Source organism: Cydia fagiglandana, chromosome 10 (assembly GCF_963556715.1).
Source record: "Cydia fagiglandana chromosome 10, ilCydFagi1.1, whole genome shotgun sequence".
NCBI classification, from domain to species: Eukaryota; Metazoa; Arthropoda; class Insecta; order Lepidoptera; family Tortricidae; genus Cydia; species Cydia fagiglandana.
Genome location: NC_085941.1, coordinates 2995357 through 3018626, shown reverse-complemented (window position 1 = coordinate 3018626; position 23270 = coordinate 2995357). Strand labels below are relative to the sequence as shown.

The following is a 23270-nucleotide window of genomic DNA, read 5'->3' as shown; positions in this document are numbered from 1 at the left end:
GTACTACATTGTTTTGACGCCAGAGAACAGCACTAGCACAAACCGTAAACCATAGAGTTAGCCCCCATTAGCACGACAACATTTACAACGCGCGTTAAAAAAGCGTTTGAATGACACAAATGGAAAACCGTGTATGTATTCACACGACAGCGATGACGCTTTTTATCGAGCGTTGTCGGATTTTAGACGTAAGCCTTGGTCGTTAAGTCGAATTTAGAGTGTAGACAGATTCAAGCGCTTTTTTAACGCGCGTTGAAAAAGCTGTCGTGCGAACTTATATTATAATACTATTCCAGTGATTTCGCAAGTTTTCACAGATTATTTGTTACGAATAAATATGACATGAGCAGAGTTGTGCGTAATATTCCCTATTTGAAACATATGGTATAATATAGAATTAAGGTTTACGAATTGGTTGTGTCTGTGATTGTATATGGGAACATTAAAAAAAAAAACAAGTAATTCTCTATAGGTATTTTATTGTCTTAGCCTTGCTTGCCGTTTAAACAAAAAATGTAAAAAGCTGTTATAATCAAAAAACATCAGATTTCGAAAAACTGTGTATAAATATTAATGGCACAATTTAAGGAAATGACATAGGCTAATTGCTTCTGAGCACTAAAAAAAGACTAGAAATATTTACTAAACTGAGCGTATCAATAAATCACAATTCTGATAGTTCAAGATTTGAATAATTCTTGATAACTTTGATAAGAATACAGATTGTTTTATGAGTATGCAATAGCGGAATTTAACCGAATAAAAGTGTTATTTCCATAATTAATGAACTACACTCATGGACAAATTTAGAGGAACGCAAAAAAAAGTTTAATTAATAATTTTGAAATTACTTTAAGTGCTGTAATCCAGTAATTAAACTTTTCTTGCCTTCCTCTAAAATTGTCCATGAGCATATATATAAATTCGACAGTTAACACTTTCAGTACCAAGCGTCCATTTTCAATACAAAATGAACCCGACTAGCGGTATTTTTTGTGATTTATTTTAGGAATTTAGAGCTATATCTATCTTATCCTTGGGGTTGACGCCGGTGACGTCCCGAAAGGACATCCCGGGGACCCGACTAGCGGGTTCTTGGCACTGAAAGTGTTAACTAACTATAGTTCGTTTTTTTTTAGCATTAGAAAGAACTTGCAAGAAGGTAAGCGATCTTGACATGTTTTTTAATTAAAAAACGCTTTTTAAAAATCAGTAACTATTACTTACGAAAGCAGAAGAATATAAATGATCGTATTAGATTCATCATTGTTACATATTTGCCGTAACTTATTATTAAAATGTGTTTTTCAATTAAAAGAAACATCAAGATTGTTACCTAATTTCTAATGCTAAAAAAACCGAAGTATAGATAGAGTAATTAGTATACATTTAGACCTAATTTCACTGCAACCGTGAAATAGTACGTTATATACCTAAATTACGTAGCATAGATTTAATGACATTCGTAATTCCTTAGTGCGTTTTAACAACAGCAAATGCATATAAAAGCACAGACTGCGTATATTTTATTAAGTAATACCAATCGGAATGTATGGTTTTCAATATAGAGAAAAAATAAAGCGCAAAAATAAACATTCCTAAAACGAAATTCCAAAATAATCTTACAAAGTAAATAAACGTTAAAATAAGTAAAAATGTGATAAAGATTAAAGGCATGATTTTTGAAAGGTAAAAAAATAATGATTTTACCTTTTAATTAAAACAATACTGGTTTCCAATAACACTTACGAGTAAACTTAATTACTAAAAAAACAATAAAAAAATATTTCAGAGTAACGATATAGGTATTACGTACGTACCTATAGTAAATTATGATCTTAGGTAATATCATTTTAACAACAAATTAACATAACCGATTTTCAAAACCCAAGTAAGGCACCTAATTTACGAATTTACGAATTCTCCGAAGTCTGGATATTCTTTAAAAAAAATGCGCTTAGATTATTCGATTTTTAAAATACCCAATAAACAAAATTCTAACAGCAATTTAAAATAAGCGCAAGTAAGTCAAATACGCTAATTCATTTTCTTAAATCTACTTAATTCTCTGCTTACTCTTCTATATTTACGCCCATTTGATATGGCAACACTGGTCACCCATAACAACACCGACAGCTATTTTTTATATGCTTGTCTATGGACACATCAATAGTTTTAAAAAATGTAGTTCCTCAGGACCAAGGTCTTCTCAAAGCTATCTTTTTCGTACCTAATACACTTGATTTCTTCCACTTTTACAAACATCTGAATCGGCATAAGATATAACGTTTATCTTACAGATGTAGTGCATAATTGTATTCCATCGTATTTTTTCGGAAACGTTCGTATTTGTCATGCCACTTCAGTCAACCTCAGTACTTTTTGTACCGAGACTGACTGAAATAGCAAGAGACGTTAGTACGTTTCCGTCAAAATACGATAGAAAACAATTTTATTATGCACTACATCTGTACTTTATTATTTAGAAAGCCTGTCAAAATACTGACATATTTAAACAAATTTTCTACATTTCTACCTCCGTTAAATATTCTTGAGTCCATAGACAAGATTTACTATTATATTTTACATAATAACAACTACTTACAGCTACGGCTTACAGACCCTTAATAACAACTGCTTACAGACCCTTGTTGAAGTATACGTATTGAGGAGGTTTGCCGTCCGTATTTTTCAATATTTCCTCATAATTCTCGGGTTCGAATCGTTTGATGGTGTCAGTTGAGATTTTACTGAAACCAAAGTAATATTTATAAATATGTACGTGTAAAATCAGCTTCTAAGTACTACCTAAAACTATTTAAAACGGTATAAAAGTGAATAAAAAAAAGGTGAGATATATCAGGAATATGAGAAAATAAATTGATAGGGTGTTAACCTTAATATAACACGTTCCATAATTGTGGCTGATGACGCTATATATTTTGGATTTTTCCAAACGTCACAATAACAATATCCACAATTGACCAGCGAATTATAAAGAGATTTTAGACATGAAAATTAAGGTACACCGCCATCTAGTATTATGAAAATATATAGTGTTGTACTGAACAAAAATTAACTTACCATCTTTGCGGGAAGAGAGCACAGGCAGTCGGTACCATGAAGGTTAGGCTGAAATAAAAAAAAAAGTTTTCTAGCTTACTTTCCTATGATATACTTTTATATGCTTTAAGGTGCAGGGGGACAATTTCGACTGTGAGGTAATTTCAACTAACGGAAATATCTTCCATGTTTTAAAATATTAAAATGTATATTTTTTTACGCGTTTAAAATGTTAAAATGTATACTTACAACATGCCCACGATGGCGGTCTGGATGCCGACGTGTGCCCAGCGGATGCGCTGCATCCACGGCTTGTGCTCGATCCTCAACATGCCCACGATGGCGGTTTGGATGCCGACGTGTGCCCAGCGGATGCGCTGCATCCACGGCTTGTGCTCGATCCTCTCCATTATAACCGGCAGTAGCAACATGCCTGGCATCAATACTTACAACATGCCCACGATGGCGGTCTGGATGCCGACGTGTGCCCAGCGGATGCGCTGCATCCACGGCTTGTGCTCGATCCTCTCCATTATAACCGGCAGTAGCAACATGCCTGGCATCAATACTTACAACATGCCCACGATGGCGGTCTGGATGCCGACGTGTGCCCAGCGGATGCGCTGCATCCACGGCTTGTGCTCGATCCTCTCTATTATAACTGGCAGTAGCAACATGCCTGACACATTGCCATCAATACTTACAACATGCCCACGATGGCAGTTGGATGCCGACGTGTGCCCAGCAGATGCGCTGCATCCACGGCTTGTGCTCGATCCTCTCCATTATAACCGGCAGTAGCAACATGCCTGGCATCAATACTTACAACATGCCCACGATGGCGGTCTGGATGCCGACGTGTGCCCAGCGGATGCGCTGCATCCACGGCTTGTGCTCGATCCTCTCCATTATAACCGGCAGTAGCAACATCCCGGGGGCGCACATTACGATCCTGGAAAAACGAAATTTATTGTTGGTAAAAAAATAAGTATAGTCTGTCGATTTGTAACTCGCCCCGAACCGCTAATCCTTTCGGCGCGATTCGGGAAATGAATTAGAAATCCACTAGATATGAAATAGGTAGTAAAGATATGTGACGTTCCACGGCAAAAGGTACCTTATGGCGGCTGGCGCTTACGCTATTATTAACGCCGCTCCAATATTCAGTCGGGGCAATGGTACCTTTTTAACCTTGTTAAGAGAATAAGAGCGTGTCAAGGTCATTTTGGACACCTCGCCCGCTTAGCAACTTCTGCTGCTGACTGTATGCATAGGCAAACAATTTCAAATGATAGTTATTGTATGGTGTATTTTGTGCAAGTTTAAAAATAGGAGTCTCCCTTTAAGCAAAGAACCGTAAAACCAACAAAAATGTTACTTACCTAGAAGTAACCACTTGTGAGATTCCCTTAGCGGGGGCTAGCTGAGACTTGCCGATAATCTTCCCGTTCTCGTCTGAGACCTCCAGACCTGAAACATAATACATATTATCATGTAGTATTTCATGTTAAACTACCAAGACCCACTAAATATAACATTGGGGGCTGCGGCATTTGATGGATCGATTCAATTTGTTGCACCGGTAATTATGTAAATGTGTGTGTCCCACTGCTGGGTAAAGGCCTCCCCTCTCTCTTTCCAATCCTCCCTTCCTCCCTGTGCTGAGCAATTATCTAATACTAAATAAAATTTGTTACAATGTGGGTAGCGCTCTTAAGGTTTGGTTGGTTAGTTAAAGTAATATTAAAATCAACTCTATATAACGGAGAGTAGAGCTCGTGTCCAAAAAGTCCGGATCCGGATCCAACAAGTATGGAATTATCCGAATCGGCAGTTGGATCCGACGATTCTACCAAAAAGCTTTCCTCTCGATTATAAACCCCATTTAATAAAGGTTTATTTTCACGGTTTATTTTACTGTAAATTGTTAACTATCGCACCTTTTATAATCTCGTTCTGTCGCATCAAGGGGATGTTCACCCAGTTGGCGGCCGCCACGGCTACAAAAGGCACGAACCTCTGAAAATAAACCGACCGTTGATCATGTTAGTGTTAGTGTAGTACCATGTTGTCTACTTAGATAGGAATATCACAACGGCTTTATCGAAAACCGAACTCAAATGTGACAAATCATGTTGGTAGTAACGATGTCATAAACATACGGAGTTTAATAGCTTATAATCAAAATTCTTACGTTAGGGATAGGGTTTTCGAAAAAACACTAAAATTGTGAAAGTAGGCAATTATGATGACAGATTACTAACACAATAATTAGATTATGAATATTATGATGATGGTAATAACGGTAATGGCAGATGGTATAGAAACGACGGTAGATAAAATTATTCTCTTACCGCGAGTTCTTAGCGCGCTTATCACCACAAATTTAAACGTAAAGGCGGTAGCCATAGCAGCGGACGTGGCCGATACATAAGCGACGCCCATCTGCGTTGTCGTGAGCGACGAGTTGGCGTTACGATTCGTATAGTATAGTTTATTATAGGTAATAGTGATGGCATGGTGATGAAGTAATGATTATGATGCTGGTAATGACGGTGATGTAATGGTAAAGATGATACTAATAAGTAATAACAGTAGTAACAAAGGAAATTATTATCTTACCGCTAGGATAGGATTCTTAGCGCGCTTCTGAACGACGAACTTGAAAGTTAGCGCCGTAGCCATAGCAGCGGACGTGGCCGATACATAAGCGACCCCCATCTGCGTCGTCGTGAGCGGCGAGTTGGCGTTGCGGTTAGTATAGTTGACTAGTGCGTTGAACGACTGGTTTACCCACTGCCAGAATACTATGGCTGTACCTGTTCTGAAAATAAAAGAAATACGCTTTTAGGCAGAGGAAGAAAACTCTGGGTTTCTCACATTTCCCATATCAGCAGATGACATCCAAAACTCACTAACTACGTAACTAGCATCACAAGTTCATAGCCATAGTGAACCGTATTAGAGCCATAATAAGGTTGATTTTTATCTAATTATTTTTTTATAATTAGTGTGTTTTGGTTACCCGACGATATGGGGAACGAAGTTTTTCATTTGCAAAATAGGAAGTTCCTTAATCATTTGGATACACGCCTTAAGGTATGCTATTTCGTATTTAATTTTCTAATTCTTTCTGTGTATGTATTGTATAGGTAACTGTGTACTTATACTGAAATACACAGTGTTGCCAACTCGGAATTTGAAAAAATGCTAGACTAATGTCTAGATTATGCCAAAATTATGCCAAAGATAAAAATCTTTGGCATAATTTTGGCATAATCTAGACATTAACCACCTATGCTAAAAAAATGCTAAAATATCATTTGAAATTAGACACTTAAAACACATAAATTTTTCAAAATTACCCCCTTTTTCTACTGACAAGATCTGCTTGACCAACTTTATATAGTCCGTTGACGTCCATCCGTCCACCAAAGTCAAAATTCATATGAAAATATGAACCACATAAGGCGATGGCGCATATTGTTGCTGCAAACTTAGAGTAAATTATGCTAAAAAATATGCCAGATGCTAAATGGAAAATTTTGGTGCCAAAGCGAGTGAAAATATGCCAGATCTGGCATCATTAATGCCAAGTTGGCAACACTGGAAATACTGGTATTGTATTCTGGTATTCTATACATTATACCAAAGGGATAAATACGTCTGAGTTCCCTCAGATTCTATATGAGAAGGTTAGAAGTTTTTCCAAAATACATAGGGTACATCGCCAATTACTAGCCACCCCCCAATTACTGGCCACCTATACTAAAATGAATTCTGTGTATAGGTGAATAGAACTCATTTTTGTAAGAGGCGGCCAGTTATTGAACGAGTGGGTTGTGGATAAATTTCAGTTACTGGCCATTTTCCTTATACTGAAAATGAGTTTTATTTATCTGTAAATAGAATTCATTTTTGGAATAGGTGGCCAGTAATTGAAAAATGGCTAATAATTGGATTTTCGTACCTTATATACTAAAATGAACTTTGTTCACCTATAAATAGAAATCAAATTAAGTGGCCAGTAATTGGGGGGTGGCTAGTAATTGGCGATGTACCCTATATATTTAAAAACAGCACGCGGTTTAATGTACCGCATACCCTTGAAATAATTAGTTTCGTGACGAACGATGTAATAGGCCGTGGAAGTTTTAAAAATACTTCTATGTCATTACCATCTTACCGATGTCCCGGCATTATGCCTACCTACCTTTTAAAAATACCTACTATGATAATAATACCTTCTAAATACGTAAGGAATCAGCTGCCAAACGTTTTTAGTAACATATGCCAAATTTATTTTAATCAACATGTTGATGAAAGTTTATATAATTCTATATTTACTTTTATAATTCTGCGCTATATTATAGCGAACGGCAAATATGTGACGTTCCACGTAAAGGTACCATATGGCGGTTGGCACTTACGCTATTTTTAACGACGCTTCAAAGCTAATGCGGTGCTACGTGACGTAAGCGCCGACCGCCATAAGGTACCTTTTTCCGTGGAACGTCACGTATAAGCATACATTTATCTCCATATTATTATAGAAAACGCCTAATTGTTAGAATATCATTGATCGACATCAACCTCTCTTTTATAAATAGGTAAGTATACATAAGTACACACTTTATTTAATATATTTACTAGCGACCCGCCCCGGCTCGGCTTCGCACGGGTTAACAGATTATACACCTAAACCTTCCTCAAGAATCACTCTATTGATAGGTGAAAACCGCATGAAAATCCGTTCAGTAGTTTTTGAGTTTATCGGGAACATACAAACACACAAACAGATAGCGGGGGACTTTGTTTTATAAGGTGTATACTTTGTTTCTCTATGGCGAGAGGCGAATAACGGTTTTCCACTTTTAACCGACTTCAAAAAAGGAGGAGGTTATCACTCTTGCTCGAATTGTACTCTGCATCTGCATCCATGTACGCAACCGCATAATATAGGACTGACCCCTACTGATAAATAAGATAAAAACGTACTTATATCGACACATGATAAGTAATTTTATGGATCAGTTTCTTATCTTAATATGTTCTAATTTTAAATGAATGAATATCCAATTCTGTTTACATTCACTGGACTTTGTCTCTTCAACTTTGTTATTTACGATTATAAAATTTATAAGTTTGATTACATATTTGTGTATTTCATTTAGTTTTAATAAATATATTCATCATTATAAGTTATCTGCCCTTGAACTATAACATATGGCATAAACATAGGTATGAATCAATGTACAATATTAATCGATAGTGATATCTCAAAGATAATTGTATTAACAAAGCTATATTGCCCAATAAACATGGCTAATAAAGTAATAAGATAAGGTTTCAACACTTTCAACATCTGATGTTCTAATTATGTATACAGGGTGTCCCAAGACTATGGGACATCAAGGGAAAGTACCTTAAATATCGCAGATAGGATATTTTGCTGAAAGAAGACATTATTTTAATTTAAAAAACAATTTAAACTGCATTCATAGATATTTAAATAATTGCAAGGTTGAACCGGGAATCGAACCCACTACACGAGAAAAAAAATCACCTGTAGTTTTATCATACCGATCGAAAGGCTTCATCATAAGGATTATTTTTTGCTAAATAAAAATTTTATTTACTATTTAATAGTGTCTGAAATAAAAGGAAAACCATGAATTTTAACATTTAATGTGACATTTAGCGAAATAATCAAAAGCGCGCGACTTTGTATTCAACAGAATGGGACTGATTTTGAGCATTTGATAAATTAAATTGATTAATTTTGAATTAAAAATGTTAAAATGAATGGTCTTCCTTTTATTTCTGACACTATGTTATTTAGCAAAAAATAATCCTTATGATGAATCCTTTCGATCGGTATGATAAAACTATAGGATGATTTTTTTTCTCGTGTAGCGGGTTCGATTCCCGGTCCAACCATGTAATTACTTAAAAATCTATGAATGCAGTTTAAATTATTTTTTAAATTAAAATAATGTCTTCTTTCAGCAAAATATCCTATCTACGATATTTAAGGTACTTTTCCTTGAGGTCCCAAGTCTTGGGACGCCCTGTATACTTACTGTACTACAATTTTCCTAGGCTTACGCATGGACTATGGACCGATTGAGTTTTTTTTTTATATAAACCTTTTAACGCCACGTCTATCGTGCGTGGCGCGACATCGTCAACCTTTATCGGAATGCACGGAAGTTGATATTGGGCTGTAGGCCGCACGCGTTAGGTAATGTCTTAGGTTAAAGGGTTAAAAACTAATAGGGATTGACAATATCACCGCGAGCGCGCAACGTATTTTCAAAGAATCGCAGTACCTTAGTACGCAGCGATTTCTCGAGCTCCTGCGCGCTCGCCTCGCTTTCAACTCGCTCGCAAATTGCCAGTATGATAGGGCCCTAAGAAAAGTAGGATAGGTCTCTACTATACCGTCTTGTCCATAGACCAGCCATTCTCAAAGTGTGTTCCGCGGAACCCTAGGGTTCCGCAAAGCCTCTGTAGGGTTTCCGCGAAAATATACTTGTGAAAACAATAAGAAAAAAATAACCAGCTCTTCTATAGGTACATCTCGCCCACAGTGATGAACGAAAATGTTTAATTTGGGGTTCCGTCAAATATTTCGCTTGCCGAAAGGGTTCCATCACCAAAAAAGTTTGAGAACCGCTGCCATAGACCATGCCTGTCCTACATTTCCTTCCCACATTTTTTGTGTATTTCATATTTTTGTTTCAAAGAGAAGTAGGTATATTTTAGATATACCTAGATATGAGCATACATAGACAGGACTTGAAACCCGGCCTTTGTATGTAGATTATTACAAATATAAAACAGACACAAAGAAATTTGAGTCATACTTCTGTAATTTATTAATAAGATTCCTCATTATAAAGATCACGTTTTGTTACAATTGCCTGTGCAAAAACAATTCATGAGTACTATAATACAGAGCAGGGATGATGCGGATATTCGCATCCGCATCCGCGGAACATCCGCATTATTTTCAACATCCGCATCTGCATCCGCATCCGCATAAAATCGATGCGGAGCATCCGCATGATGCGGATGTCGACCAAGCCGGTAACAGGAACGTATTAGCGGCGGCGCCGGCGGCGCAAGTGCTAGTAATTTCGTCATTATATGTAGATCGCGAAAAGTCGGCCAAGTTATTGTTTATTAAATAAAACGCACCTATATTCGTGCTCAAATACTAAACTTTTCGTTTTTTTTAATAAAATATGTAATATTTGACGTTTTTTAAGTACCAAATCGTGACATCCGTATCCGCATCCGCAGATGTGACGTTTTAAATATCCGCATCCGCATCCGCGGATGTCAAAAAATCTGCATCCGCAACATCCCTGAGGCGAAAGTAACTTTTGTTTGTTACCTTTCACTGCTAAACTAAACTACAGAACCAACATACTAAATCCCATGTGTGTGTGTGTGTAGAACTGTAGATAGGGACAACATCCCATCACCAAAAAAATCATGTCAAAGTGCACACTAAAACTTAAAAAATTTACTATACTACTTAATGGCGCAGCGACCCAAAATGAATGTTGGCCAAAATTTAAAAGTGGAAAAATTCCGGTAGCCGTTTAAGAAGTGTAACACTCTAAGCTCTAATGGTAGATGTCGCTACGGTTCCCTAGAACCATATGGTGGAAAATTTGGCTGGCTATGGATGAGATCTTGGTGGCTCAGATGGCAGAGAGCTGGAATATTGATCCAAAGGCTGTGAGTTAAATTTATTCTAAGCTTAATGGCATTGTTCGCAGACATTTTTGCTTGTTAAAAATTTAAACTAAGACTTTTACTCCATAAGTCCATGCAATTTTGTTTATGGAGGCAGCTTTATGTGTATTGCTATTAGAATATAACTTAAGCGTTACCTGTACCACTGCAACATAGCTCCTGTGACGAGGCAGCCTCCAGGCATTTGGAAGGACATACGGCCAAACACATTTTGTAGCTCTCCGCTATCCGGATGGAATGCTGATTCGTATAGCTGCTTGGCTCGGACCAATTTGTCCATGGGAGTGTTGGCAGGCTCTTTGCCTTCTCTGCAATGAGAGAAATTGATCAGTGATTTGATTTATTACAGAATTATATGAACCTTTTCAGTTAAAAAAATATTATTGTTAAAATATCATCATCATTGGCCTTTGCACCTTGAAAAAAAATAAGGAAAATAAAAATAGATAAGTAGGTGTTAAAAAAAAGTAAAATGTATAGGTACCTATCACATTTTTATTACATCTCTGTTTAGCCCTATGGTTGACTAGTAGAGAATGCCTTTAGGCATTAAGTCCGTCATTTGTACATTTTATTTGTATTTTGTGCAATAAAGTTTAAATAAATAAACTAACTATATTCAATTAGGGGTTTTCTATAAAGTAAAAGTGACCATTTATCTTATATTTCTAGACAATATACCTTAAAGACGTAATTTTATCTGTAATGGACGAACATGTTTTGTCTACTAGTCTTACACTAATACAATTCTATTAAACAAGTAATAATGAATCTAAATAAGTAAATGTTTACTTACATGTACTTAAAATACAGCTCCTTAGCTTCATGCAGTTCAGACTCCGGCACCAAAGACAGTAGAGGATTGGAGATGAAGGCAAAATGCTTGAACCTGCCTACAAAGGTGCTCTGGTCCCAGAGCGGCTTGGTGATGTCTATCCTCTTTTCAGATGCCATTTTCTAGAAATACTTAAAAAGTTAACCTTAGATACTGGGGCCCATTTCTCGAACGGTATTAGACTAATATTATTAGTCCACAAACTGTCAAATCGTATGGGTTGCCATGACAACACACTAATAATATTAGACTAATAACGTTCGAGAAATGGGCCCCTGGTGGAAAACAGCACAGAATAGGAAGGAATGGGAAAAACTGGGGGAGGCATTTCCGCACAATGCGACATGCAAATAAAAAAAAATGTAAAAAAATGAAAGTGTAAAACAAAAATGCATGAAATAGAAGACTATTAAATTTATATCTATACTTGGTCAAGCAGATCTTGTCAGTAGAAAAAGGCGGCAAATTTGAAAAATGTAGGCGCGAAGGGATATCGTCTCATAGAAATTTGAATTTCGCGCCTTTTTCTACTGACAAGATTTGCTTGACCATCTATATATTACTACTACTTAAAAAGTTAACTTAAAAAGAAAGTACCTATATTTAAAAAAAAACAGAAAAGTGTGAGTTCGAATTCACTCATAGTTTTTCAATATATAAAAATGCCAAGTTGTGTACAGCTGTTATAGAAACAATATTGGCAAACATTTAGAAATTAAAATATATTGTATGGACCATTATTACTGTAGTGTGAAATATTGAGGATCGTTAATAGTAATTATAGTTTAAATTATATGGTTATTTGTTGTATCACTCCTCGCAAAACCAGTGATGTAATTTTAAACTCAAAAGACCTTGAATATTGTTAAGCATATATTATGCAAAAAACAGAAAGACCTGTTTCAAAGGCTCAAAACACTTACGATTATGTAAGCTTAGCTAACTGCAAACAATAAAAGAGAAATTAAATTAAATTTTAATATGAGACTTACCAGTTATTATTATTCCGTATTTGATAAATCGGTATTTAGATACTAAAGTTAAATAAATATTAAGCGCCTACTTTGCAAGCAGCTCAACAGCAGCAGCTCAACTCGGCCGGGCCCAAACCAAACGAACCGTATCACCAACTGTCAAAGTCAAACAACTGCGACAATCGACAACGCAAAGCTAGTGTGAAGAAAAAGAAACGGTAAAATATTGTCAATAGAACTAGAACTAGGTATACCTATTCTTATATTTTCATTGACTTTTGAAAATTATTATAACACCACTACGATAATACTTTAAATACTTGTAATATGAAAAGAAAAGTGAAAAGTTAGTTTGTATCTAGGTTTTTGGGTATATACCCAAACATAATATATTTGATATAGCCACATCACTAATACCATAGACATTTTGTTAAAACTCTATTGTCTATGAAATTATATTAACAAAATATGGCGGCTGTTGCTGCAACAGCCGATATGACGATTCAAAAGAATTCACAAATATTAGTGCATGTCGAGGAAGCGTTGGCTGATTTAATAGTGGTTTCCTACAGTTCTGAAAATAAGAAATTTCAAGGTGTACTTTTGGACTCTAACAAAGGGTTGGTACAGGCATTTTTACGACTTATTTGTATATCGATTATTTTCGTAGAATACTCAATATTTAGCTAATTTCCCCATTATTTTCCAGTAATTTGCCTTTTGGAGTATACAGTCTCAACCCAGCGTTTTCCAAATCAACTCCATCCACCGATAATACCGATGATAAGCTACATTCCGCTAGTCAAAGATTCACATACCAGGAGCCTCAGTATGCGACCGAAAACCCGAACAAGCCTAAAAAGAATGGGCCCAAGGCTAAACCGCAGCAAAAGCAAAAGATGACGGTGCGATTGAGACCGCGAAAGGTCTTGTGCTCCAATTGTAAAGGCATCTGTAATGAGAACAGCGAAAACGTGGACGTGTCTAAGAAACGGAAGCTCGACTCCGATGACGACACTGCCCACGATAACATCGAACCATCAAATTCCAGGAAAAAGTATCTCGAGGGCAACTCTCTAATACCAAGAATATCGCGTCTGCAGCCGAGTGAGATATCTAACGCCATGAAAGGGTCCTCTAAAAACTCTAATAAGAGTAGTGAAAAGTCAAGTGTCAAGGTTGAAAGTTCACTTTATAGCCCTACAAAAGAAATGGCGTTTGTTAGCGTATCCAGTGATAGTGAGAAAGATGCTAAGGATAATGATCCTTCATTCACATCCATGTTCCAGAGTGCAAGAACATTAAAAATATGTTTTGGTGAAGGTGAAGGTACTGTAGTCAAAATACCGCCCATCACAGGAGACTACAATGAGGACTCTGGTGTGTCATGTGACATGGCTAAACCTACTAAACCAGATTTAAAGGCTGCGAAAAAAGCATTGAAAAAAGCTAAAAAACAAGCCAAGAAAAACACGATTACAATCAAGACAGTGGTACGGAGTTCACCTAAACATATTGGAGCTCTGTCTCCCCGTAACAATGTTTCCAATAGCCCACATCCTGCTGTGGATCCCCTAGAAAAGAAACAAAAACACAAGGCAAAACATAAAAAGAAACACAAGTTCCAAAAGACCCGGGATGAAAATGTTACTGAAAGTGAGTCTATTAATTACTTTAGTGATATTAAAGAGCACTGCCTAAAACAGAAGCTGTCTATAAGTCTGAGGAGGTTGAGTAGTAATTCTTATGAGAGACGGAATGAGCAGGACGTTGCAGAGAGTGGTTCGGACGATTGGGAAAGCGATTTGGTACCGAATTTCCCGGCTACAGAGATGGAAGGTGCCGGGGGGAGATTGGTGGGTGTAGCACCTGGTGATATAGTCTGGGGTAAAGTCGTAGGGTTTCCATGGTGGCCCGGGAGAGTGCTAAGCGTAACACCGACAGCTAGAGCCCACGTTGCATGGTTTGCTTCAACCACATCATCACTAATGCCATGTGACAGTTTGAGTCCATTTTTAGAGGATTTCAAGGTACATTTTTTCATTTAGTTCTCATTTTTACAGCTTTATTTTTATGCATTTACCTCATATGATTCATCATCTTATTCGTGTTAAATTACGTCATTTACTTTCGTGGAACGCCTAGAACAAACATTCTTTTAACTTGTTTTGATTTCATTCCATGTTTGGGTTTTGTTTTGATTATAATAATTTTTCATTGACTGCATTTTTAATCCATATTTCTACTAACAAAAGGAAAAGTAACACTGTCTGTCTGCTAATTTTTTTGGCCTAAACTATGGATTCGATTTTGTTCTGATTGGGCAGTACGTAACAGACATGCGGTTTCAGTTTATAAAGTCTTTAGAAAGGGGCAAAGCACATTGGTGAATATGTAGACACAGCTGATTGAAAGTATGATTTCTTTCGAGTTTCTATTATGATAAGTGCAAAGATAACAGCTCAACATACATAACAGTAGAACATCTGATATGCCAATTACCTAAATGTATATAGATTAAAAACAAGCTATAATTGCTTAGTGCGCAGTACTCAACATAACTACGTCGCAGAATGACATAACCACATGTTTGTCATATGTTTTCCAGATGCGTTTCAACAAAAAAAAGAGAGGAGCTTACAAAGAGGCTGTAAAAATGGCTACAATAGAAGCAAAGATGAATGAATCTCTAACACAGGACCCTCTAGGAAGCCCCACGCAGTCCAACCTAGTAAACCAATCACCGAGGCCTATAGATGTTTTCTCGTAAAATTGTTATGGTATGGTGTACTGCCAAAATTCAATGTATGTGATATTTTTTATTGTACTGCACAAAATTGGTATGTTGTAAGTTTCACTGTGAAAATGTAAATACTGTTCTTGTCTTTTCAAACTATCAGGCCTATTTCACTAACTTGACAATGACCATTACCTAGTGATCCAAAAGACTCGAGTCTTTTAGCTCTTTTTTTAGGGCTCGCCTCATCTCTTGACCCCTAAAAGTCTAAAAGCCTATTTTACTAATTAAATAGACATTTCTGGGTCAGTAAGTAACTTACTTAGCATAAATGTTTACCTATTGAACCAGAAATGTATGGTGAACTGTCAATGTCAGTGTGGTGAAACAGGGGCCAGGTTTTTCTTTGATGTATCGTTTAGAAAGCTGTTTATCTTTCAATCTCAAAAAACATACTGTTACGAAGATTAAGTTAAAGTTTTCCTAAATTTTCCTACTTACAATTTTAATTAGGGAAATTTAAAGTTTGAACGCAGCGGCCACTGTGCGCGGCGCGTCAATTTGAACCTTGTCTAAATGCACGAAAGTTGACATTAGGTTGTAGTTGCGCGCGTAATTCGACGTCTTTGTCGGTCAATGTGTTAAGCTGTTTCAATGGCATTGCTATTTCATTACCATGCAATAATGTGCTTTCCAAATTACTTATCGTCCATTGATTAGCTTCATAGTAATATGTGACGTTCCACGATAAAGGTACATTATGGCGGTGCTACGTGACGTAAGCGCCGACCGCCATAAGGTAACTTTTTCCGTGGAACGTCACATGTTGTTTATAATAGTTACAGTGGTTTGCTATTATTTTGACAGCAAATGTGTATTTCCATTTGATCATTAGAAAATTATTTTAAAATTGTCAGTATACGATTTTTTATTTAAAGCTACATTAACAGTAACTATCATTCAGTTAAGTAACAATTGTTTTTCGGTTTAAATGTTTTATTGAACCTGATAAACCCGTGAAATCTGTATATTATTATGTAATGCTAAAGGTTTATTCGAGAAGAGAAATCATGATTTGTGCAACAATAATAATCATTAAAATGAATGTGTACAAAATTTTATATCAATTTGCAACTGTGGGACAACAAAGTGATTTACAAGGATAAAAGAGAGACTTCACACTAGCGTCTTTCGAGTGTCGGCGTCTAGTGTAAGTTCTCAAATTGCGGGCATTTTTCTCTGTCACTCTTATTACGCCTTCATTGGAGTAAAAGAGAAAGATCCCCGCAATTTGCGAATTTCGGTTTTCGCGGTAGCCGCTCTGAGGGCCTACCGCGCACTAACTTGTTGCCTCCCAGTCACACTTACGTACGAAATTATAAGTGCGACAGAGAGGCAACACGTCGTCAAAGTCTCTAAACCCTAAATTTCTTTGGGGATAATAAAGGTTTGGGTTACTAAGCATTTACACATATCTCTTGGTTATATCTTCATTATTTTTACATTATCTTTGTTTCAAATATTTGAAGATACTTATATTGTTTATCATTGATTTATGTTACTAATAGTTGAAAAGCCAAGAGATCTCACAAGTTAAAAGCAATCTTATTGTTATTTAATTATTAGTCAACAAATTTTTATTAGTGCTTCATAGTTATCTATTGTTTTACATTTACGATGCTTACTGGAACTTTATTACTTGTTTATTCCATAATCTCTTTATTTTGTAGCATTATCTTAGTTTTAGTTAGGTTTTTAAGGGTTATTCCCGGTAGTTACCACCAAAGAGAATTGCTGTTTGTGGTAACTACTGAGATTTTTTTTTCACTTGTTACCTACTGGGGACACGTGAGAAAAATATTCTTAGTTGTTACCACTGGTGGTGGTAACTAGTGGGAATAACCGTTTTGAAATAGTGATGTCATGCCGCAAAGGCTATATATACTTTTAGGAAACTGTAATATCATGTAATTAGTTATTAGGTAAACAGTGTTTATCTAATATGAAAATCAGTGTTTACTAAACTCTGAATTATTTGCGTATTTTTAACCTTTTGACCAATTATGTTATTTCCATTATTTTAAGTTAGTCTGTTATCAGTTATAGTTAAACTTTACTACCTATAATTTTAAGTAAGAAGACATGGTCTATTTAATAAGTGAGACCATCATACGGTGTGGGTTAAAAGGTTAAATTTATGCCATTTATCACATGATTCCAATTTACAAGGGTGTGTGCATTTATGTACGAAATGAAGGCACTGTGATTCGTCTTTTAAATAAATAAACATGTAACTATTTTACTAAACAACAACATAGTATTTTTGTTTATACATTAATGTAAGCAAATTCTTAATTGTATGAGAAGTTCTGCCAAAGAATGATGAAAGATCACGGATGTCTTTAAGTAAATGGAGTGCTTATTTGCGCAAACAAAACTGTGAAAAGTATTTGTATCTTAACAATAGGTACTGTGCAGTTTCTACACTAGACTATTAAAAAAAACACTTTTTCTTTTGTTACATATTTTCCGTTAGACAAAAAACAAAGTTTGCACAGTAACTCTAAAGTGTCATTCTATGGAACTTGCTAACTATGTAAACAAACCGCCATATTGAAATTGTCTCTGAATGATGAATTTACTAGTGACTTTTGTTTACATAGTTAGCAAGTTCCATAGAACACTTTAAATATAAAGTATGAGGCCTAATGAGAAATACAGGTAAAGAGGAAAGGTTTAGGCACTTTAACCGTGGGCGTAATTTCCCTTCTTAACCTGGAAGAAGAGTCTGTGGGGACTAGTTTCTCTATATTTCTATATAGGCGCATTTATCACTATTTCGGATTTTCACACCTAGTGTAGATGCTGCTTTATCTAATTAATATGTATCAATATTACAGGAATTTATAATGTTAATGCTGGGTTTTCCGTTGAATTTCACAATGTGTTCATATAGAAGGGACTTAATGTAAAGTTTAGATAGTTTTGTAAAGTTTAGATGGTCGATGCATTTGTTGTGTAGGTATCACTATAAAGCAGCGGTCGGCAACCTGCGGCCCGCGGGCCGCATGCGGCTCGTGAACCTGTCACTTGCGGCCCGAGTGCCGCCTTGGCTATTTTGTATGTAATAGTGACAAACGACAATGTCTCATAAAGTCAATATTAATAAAGTACAAAGTAAAAGGTTGCCGACCGCTGCTATAAAGTATTGTACGTACGGTCAGTAGCAGATATAATGATTAATGATGTACAAACAGCAACACTCACTGTACACCCAGTGGACCTTATTACAAAAGGCATAAGGTCCACCGATGTACAGTTAACAGTGTGGGCGATGGTACCTACCTAATGTCCCGGACAAATAGCCAAAATGACAATCGTTTGTAGAAAACGAAGCGACACTATTGTCTCTATCACTTCCATATTAGTGCGATAGACAGATGACTTTTCGTTTTGTTTCTCTGCGAACGATTGTCATCTTGGCTAGGCCCCCTTTTTATCATTAAACTTATCCATCGAAAAAACTTCTAGTGCTGAGGGCCTACCGAACCGCGAACCACGTTCGACGTGCTGCCTCTGTCGCACTTATAAATTCGTACGTTAGTGTGATAGGGAGGTAACACGTTGAACGTGGTTCGCGGTAGGCCCTCTGAACACAGTCCATCCCTAAGGATCTCCACAACGACGGTATCCCCGATTCACGGTCGACATTCTTTATATTTGCTTGTGACCATAGAGAAAATACATAGATTGCTCACTCCATGTCCATCAGTTAGAGAAATATAATATTTACAGTCACAGGCATAGAGAATGCTTGTGACTGTAAATATTATATTATGCTGTTGAGATAAGACTTTCCGGTCGGTGCTACATCTATTGTCAAGTAGCAGTACTGATAGTTCCGCTACTCGATGCTAGATGTAGACACTGAAATTAAAAGTGTTTTTGGTACTAAAACTGATGTGTGGAGTGAGCATACTTGTCTTATTATATTTCTCTATGCTTCTGACTGTAAATATTATATTTCTCTAACTATGGTACCTATCTACAAAGCAAACTCTAAAAATGTGAATTTTCTAATATTATCTTTATATGTAAGTAGTCTTGTATGTTGATTGGCATCATATTTGTAAGTAAAACTATGTACTGCAATCGGACTAGAGAAACTTGAAGGAATTCAGTAAAATAAGCCATGTACGCTTACCACTTCAATCTATATTTTAAACCAATATTAGAGATATATTTTATGAATAACTATCTAGCAGCGTCGGTGTTCATTCGATCATTTAAGATATTCCAAACTGATTGAAAAATAAATAATTCTCGTATTAAAATGCTTTTATTTTAATTACATATATACGATTGTAACCCGTATAAGGTAGCTTACAAGTTAGAAGTTTCATGACTATTTAGAATACCTAGAGAATAATAGGCATTTTTGAAATTTTTGCAATTTTAAGATAAGTTAGATCTCGAAGCCCTTAAGTTTATTATAGCCGTGACCGAAGTTTCTTGGTAGATATTTCCAGCTCCCTAGCAACCCGTAGTAGTAGATTGTTTCACTATAATTATAATAAATAAAAATAATAAGGGGATGATTTCAAGACACCAAAACCAGTGATGGGTACTTCAAAAAGAACCAACGTGTTTTCACGTTAAGCGCCGTGCAAGGGTTAACTTGACATTGGTTAAGCCCGCTCCACACTTGTGCGCGAAGCCGCGAACGCGAGTGTGGTACTGGGTCAAGCAAATCTTGTCAGTAGCAAACGGCGGCAAATTTGAAAAATCGCGAGTTAGCAACACTGTGTTCAAATAATTCGAAAATCGCGTGTCATCTGTGCTTTATCTGTGGAATGTGGATCGCGAATGACAGCCATCATCTTTGTTTACATTCTGAATCGATTCTATTTCAAGAGTTATTTCTGCTGTGTCACCATTAAATACCAATATATTAAATAAGATTGTGCTTAATCAAAGCTAAGATGCCTACAATGCCTACGGTGGCAACTGAGAAATCTAATAAAATATTAAAATCCAGTAGTAGGACATCTACCTGCTGAAGCAATGATTTTATTCATACATTCTTGTTTAACGGCATAGTCCACTTCTAATTTTATTTTGAGATCTTCAAATTAGTTAATCATTTTTATCAACATCACACACCGCTTTTAAATTGTCCGTCCATACCTATTAATAACAATTTCAAACATTTTCAATAGAGAATCCGCGAGTGACAATTTGAATTGACGGGCGCGCTCAGCGGAAAAAAAAGTTTAGGTTCGATGTACATTGTACATTGCTGCTTTTCTTAGCGCAATACTACTCTTTGAGTGTTGCCCTACTTTAGTTTGCTTTACATTGCTACTGACAAGATTTGCTTGACGCACCAGACGGGCGTACCGGACCGCCACCTCAGTTCGGTCTGGTCAGAGGCCTGTTTGATCGAGGTATGACAACCTCTCCACAGTACGTCCGACAAGCCCCCTACTCTGTCTGTTCTCTTTCACGGCGCAGCAACTAGTATCATTTCTCTCTCCTTGCTCTTTTAAAAATGCCGTTTGTCAAAAAAGGACAACTATACTGTTGACAAGATGGACTTCAAATCCAAGTGGCCCCTTTTTAGGCGACCCAGGTTGTGCATGTGTGCGTAAAAACGTATATGTGTGCTCTTTTAGGCATGTGAAAAGTCGATTTTAGTCATGTTATATATCGATAAACGCTACACAGCGGAACGAAATAGCGATTAATTGAAGCTTCCATATCTTCGTTAAACATAAACATAATTGAAATGCTAATGTATAATGAATATATTATAATGTAATAAAATAATTCAATTATTGCGGACCACCTATTTTAGTAGGTATTTATGTATTTTAATTAAATATCTGAACTTTCCCTTGGTTCTCTCCTGGGGCGTGACTATAAAATTGTGATATCTATGACGTCCGAGGTAGTTAAGGACGCAGTTATAAGTGAGAACAAGAAATAATAATGTTGATCGATCCACGGTTGTACGCCCGTCTGCTATAGCTTTTAAAATTGTTTTGTGTGATACTCACTTAAGACTTTTATAAATGTTGCCATATAAAACGTCAATCTATCTATGCTCTCATTGGCCAATGGTTCATAACATAGATATAAGAATATATACAGATACCTTCCAAGCGAGCTGTCAGTGGGACCACTTTTTGTTTAGTGTACGATTAACAAAGCGACCCACTTTGCTGTAGCCATGTCGATAAAATCATATTGATAAACTATCGACATTTCTTGCAATTTTAATTTTACTTCAAAGGTTTAACTATACCTAAAATGAACAAAAACGCTTTTTTTCTTTATTGTGGTTATCAGATCACAATTTTATAGTCACGCCCCAGGAGAGAACCAAGGGAAAGTTCAGATATTTAATTAAAATACATAAATACCTACTAAAATAGGTGGTCCGCAATAATTGAATTATTTTATTACATTATAATATATTCATTATACATTAGCATTTCAATTATGTTTATGTTTAACGAAGATATGGAAGCTTCAATTAATCGCTATTTCGTTCCGCTGTGTAGCGTTTATCGATATATAACATGACTAAAATCGACTTTTCACATGCCTAAAAGAGCACACATATACGTTTTTACGCACACATGCACAACCTGGGTCGCCTAAAAAGGGGCCACTTGGATTTGAAGTCCATCTTGTCAACAGTATAGTTGTCCTTTTTTGACAAACGGCATTTTTAAAAGAGCAAGGAGAGAGAAATGATACTAGTTGCTGCGCCGTGAAAGAGAACAGACAGAGTAGGGGGCTTGGTTCATAACGTCAATTTATTTTTGAATTTATCTGACAGTTTTGACGTAAGGCTTTTGTTATTATTTCTCTTTGCGAGTTATTTTAATTATTCAACGTTTAAAGCTATGTAAAGTGAAATATTTGGAATGATTTAAGGTCATTTCGATATGAGACGCACATATAGATCGAAGAAAGATACTGGGAGTGGTTTGGATCACAAAGATGTCTTGCTTACTCTCGACGAGAGAAGTTCCGCTTTCGATGCCTTTTACATACAGAAATTAAAGCAAACTAAACGGGAACTATCATGTATGGGCTCGTCCAGCCAGTATAGTACGGCTTCTCAAAAAGTACGCAAGAAAAAGTATGTAAAACGTATTGTGAAAGAAGCGGAAAATGCTCCTAGGGAGTCCATGTCGCATTCCACCTATTTGACACCAGATAAGTCCATAAGAGTGAATAGGGGACAGGAATTATTCGATCAGTTGCTAAATACGCCTTCGGCTCGGCATCTAGAGCCTAAGGTGAAGGAAAAGGATGATTTCTTTGACCAAGTTCAGGCTCCGAGGTAAGCAATGATTTATTTTGTAGGTAATGATAACTTGTTTTGATGTTGTGTATTGCATAACTTAGGTTTAAAACAAATTTCATGGTTCACTTCTGATCTAAATAAAATTAAAACAAATAAAAAATATAAACAATTTGTCTCTTATGGTAGTTATTGTTGATTTAATTATGTTTTTAAGTTAATTTGTACTTTTTATTTTAGACCAACTAAGACTTATGCCAAAAAGAAAACCAGAAAAGTGAAGCAATACAACTATTCCAGTAGTGAAAGTGGTAAGCATTTTTTAAATACAGAACCTTTTTATACCAGCTTTGGTTTCCTAGAAAAGCGGCAGCCATTTGATTTCCTAGGAAACCAAAGCTTAAGATCAATGTGGAGAAGACCGTCTATAAGGGAAGATTGTCTACAGGGTCTTTCATCGCTTTTAACTCTTACATTTGTACACATACTCCACTTACAGAAAATCAATAGAGCAGGAGTGAAGCTCTTCCTTTATGACTGTGTCTGAGCAATGTATGTGTACAAATGCGAGAG

General features: G+C 36.2%; 3 protein-coding genes and 2 long non-coding RNA genes across 5 annotated transcripts in view; 3 read left to right on the top strand and 2 right to left on the bottom strand.

Moving 5' to 3' along the window:
- Nucleotides 1-462: 462 nt before the first annotated feature.
- LOC134668122 (sideroflexin-2) lies at nt 463-12814 on the bottom strand. The gene is made up of 10 exons (XM_063525623.1): nt 12661-12814; nt 11630-11790; nt 10971-11141; nt 5686-5887; nt 5004-5082; nt 4446-4533; nt 3869-4015; nt 3514-3711; nt 3085-3132; nt 463-2750 (listed from the first exon to the last, which is right to left on the bottom strand). Exons 2-7 carry the CDS (start codon nt 11785-11787, stop codon nt 3886-3888), a joined length of 828 nt encoding a protein of 275 aa, XP_063381693.1. The 5' UTR covers nt 11788-11790; nt 12661-12814; the 3' UTR covers nt 463-2750; nt 3085-3132; nt 3514-3711; nt 3869-3885.
- LOC134668176 (uncharacterized) overlaps nt 463-23270 on the bottom strand; it is an 84055-nt gene continuing 61247 nt past the window's right edge. Inside the window, exon 2 of the long non-coding RNA XR_010098728.1 lies at nt 463-1118. This is a non-coding gene — a long non-coding RNA (uncharacterized LOC134668176). The remainder of the gene's footprint in view (nt 1119-23270) is intronic.
- On the top strand, nt 7464-19713 carry LOC134668178 (uncharacterized). The gene is made up of 2 exons (XR_010098730.1): nt 7464-7558; nt 16179-19713. It is a non-coding gene; the product is annotated as an uncharacterized LOC134668178 (long non-coding RNA).
- Nucleotides 13095-19713, top strand: LOC134668089 (PWWP domain-containing protein 2A-like). Its single transcript, XM_063525570.1, has 3 exons — nt 13095-13262; nt 13352-14672; nt 15251-19713. The coding sequence occupies exons 1-3, from the start codon at nt 13111-13113 to the stop codon at nt 15410-15412; spliced, it is 1635 nt and encodes a 544-aa protein (XP_063381640.1). The 5' UTR covers nt 13095-13110; the 3' UTR covers nt 15413-19713.
- LOC134668066 (uncharacterized) overlaps nt 22258-23270 on the top strand; it is a 37706-nt gene continuing 36693 nt past the window's right edge. Inside the window, exons 1-2 of the mRNA XM_063525527.1 lie at nt 22258-22736; nt 22938-23008. Of these exons, the coding sequence (XP_063381597.1) occupies nt 22336-22736; nt 22938-23008 (472 nt within the window). The 5' untranslated portion in view covers nt 22258-22335. The remainder of the gene's footprint in view (nt 22737-22937; nt 23009-23270) is intronic.

Bases quoted from the DNA above. Each gene is read 5' to 3' on its own strand.
- LOC134668122 (XM_063525623.1), bottom strand. From the start codon at position 11,787: ATGGCATCTGAAAAGAGGATAGACATCACCAAGCCGCTCTGGGACCAG. The intron at 4,534-5,003 runs GTGCGATAGTTA...ATTATGTTTCAG, and splicing joins ACAGAACGAGATTATAAAAG to GTCTGGAGGTCTCAGACGAG. The intron at 4,016-4,445 runs GTAAGTAACATT...TCGTTTTTCCAG, and splicing joins TCACAAGTGGTTACTTCTAG to GATCGTAATGTGCGCCCCCG.
- LOC134668089 (XM_063525570.1), top strand. From the start codon at position 13,111: ATGGCGGCTGTTGCTGCAACAGCCGATATGACGATTCAAAAGAATTCA. The intron at 13,263-13,351 runs GTTGGTACAGGC...ATTATTTTCCAG, and splicing joins CTTTTGGACTCTAACAAAGG to TAATTTGCCTTTTGGAGTAT. The intron at 14,673-15,250 runs GTACATTTTTTC...TATGTTTTCCAG, and splicing joins CATTTTTAGAGGATTTCAAG to ATGCGTTTCAACAAAAAAAA.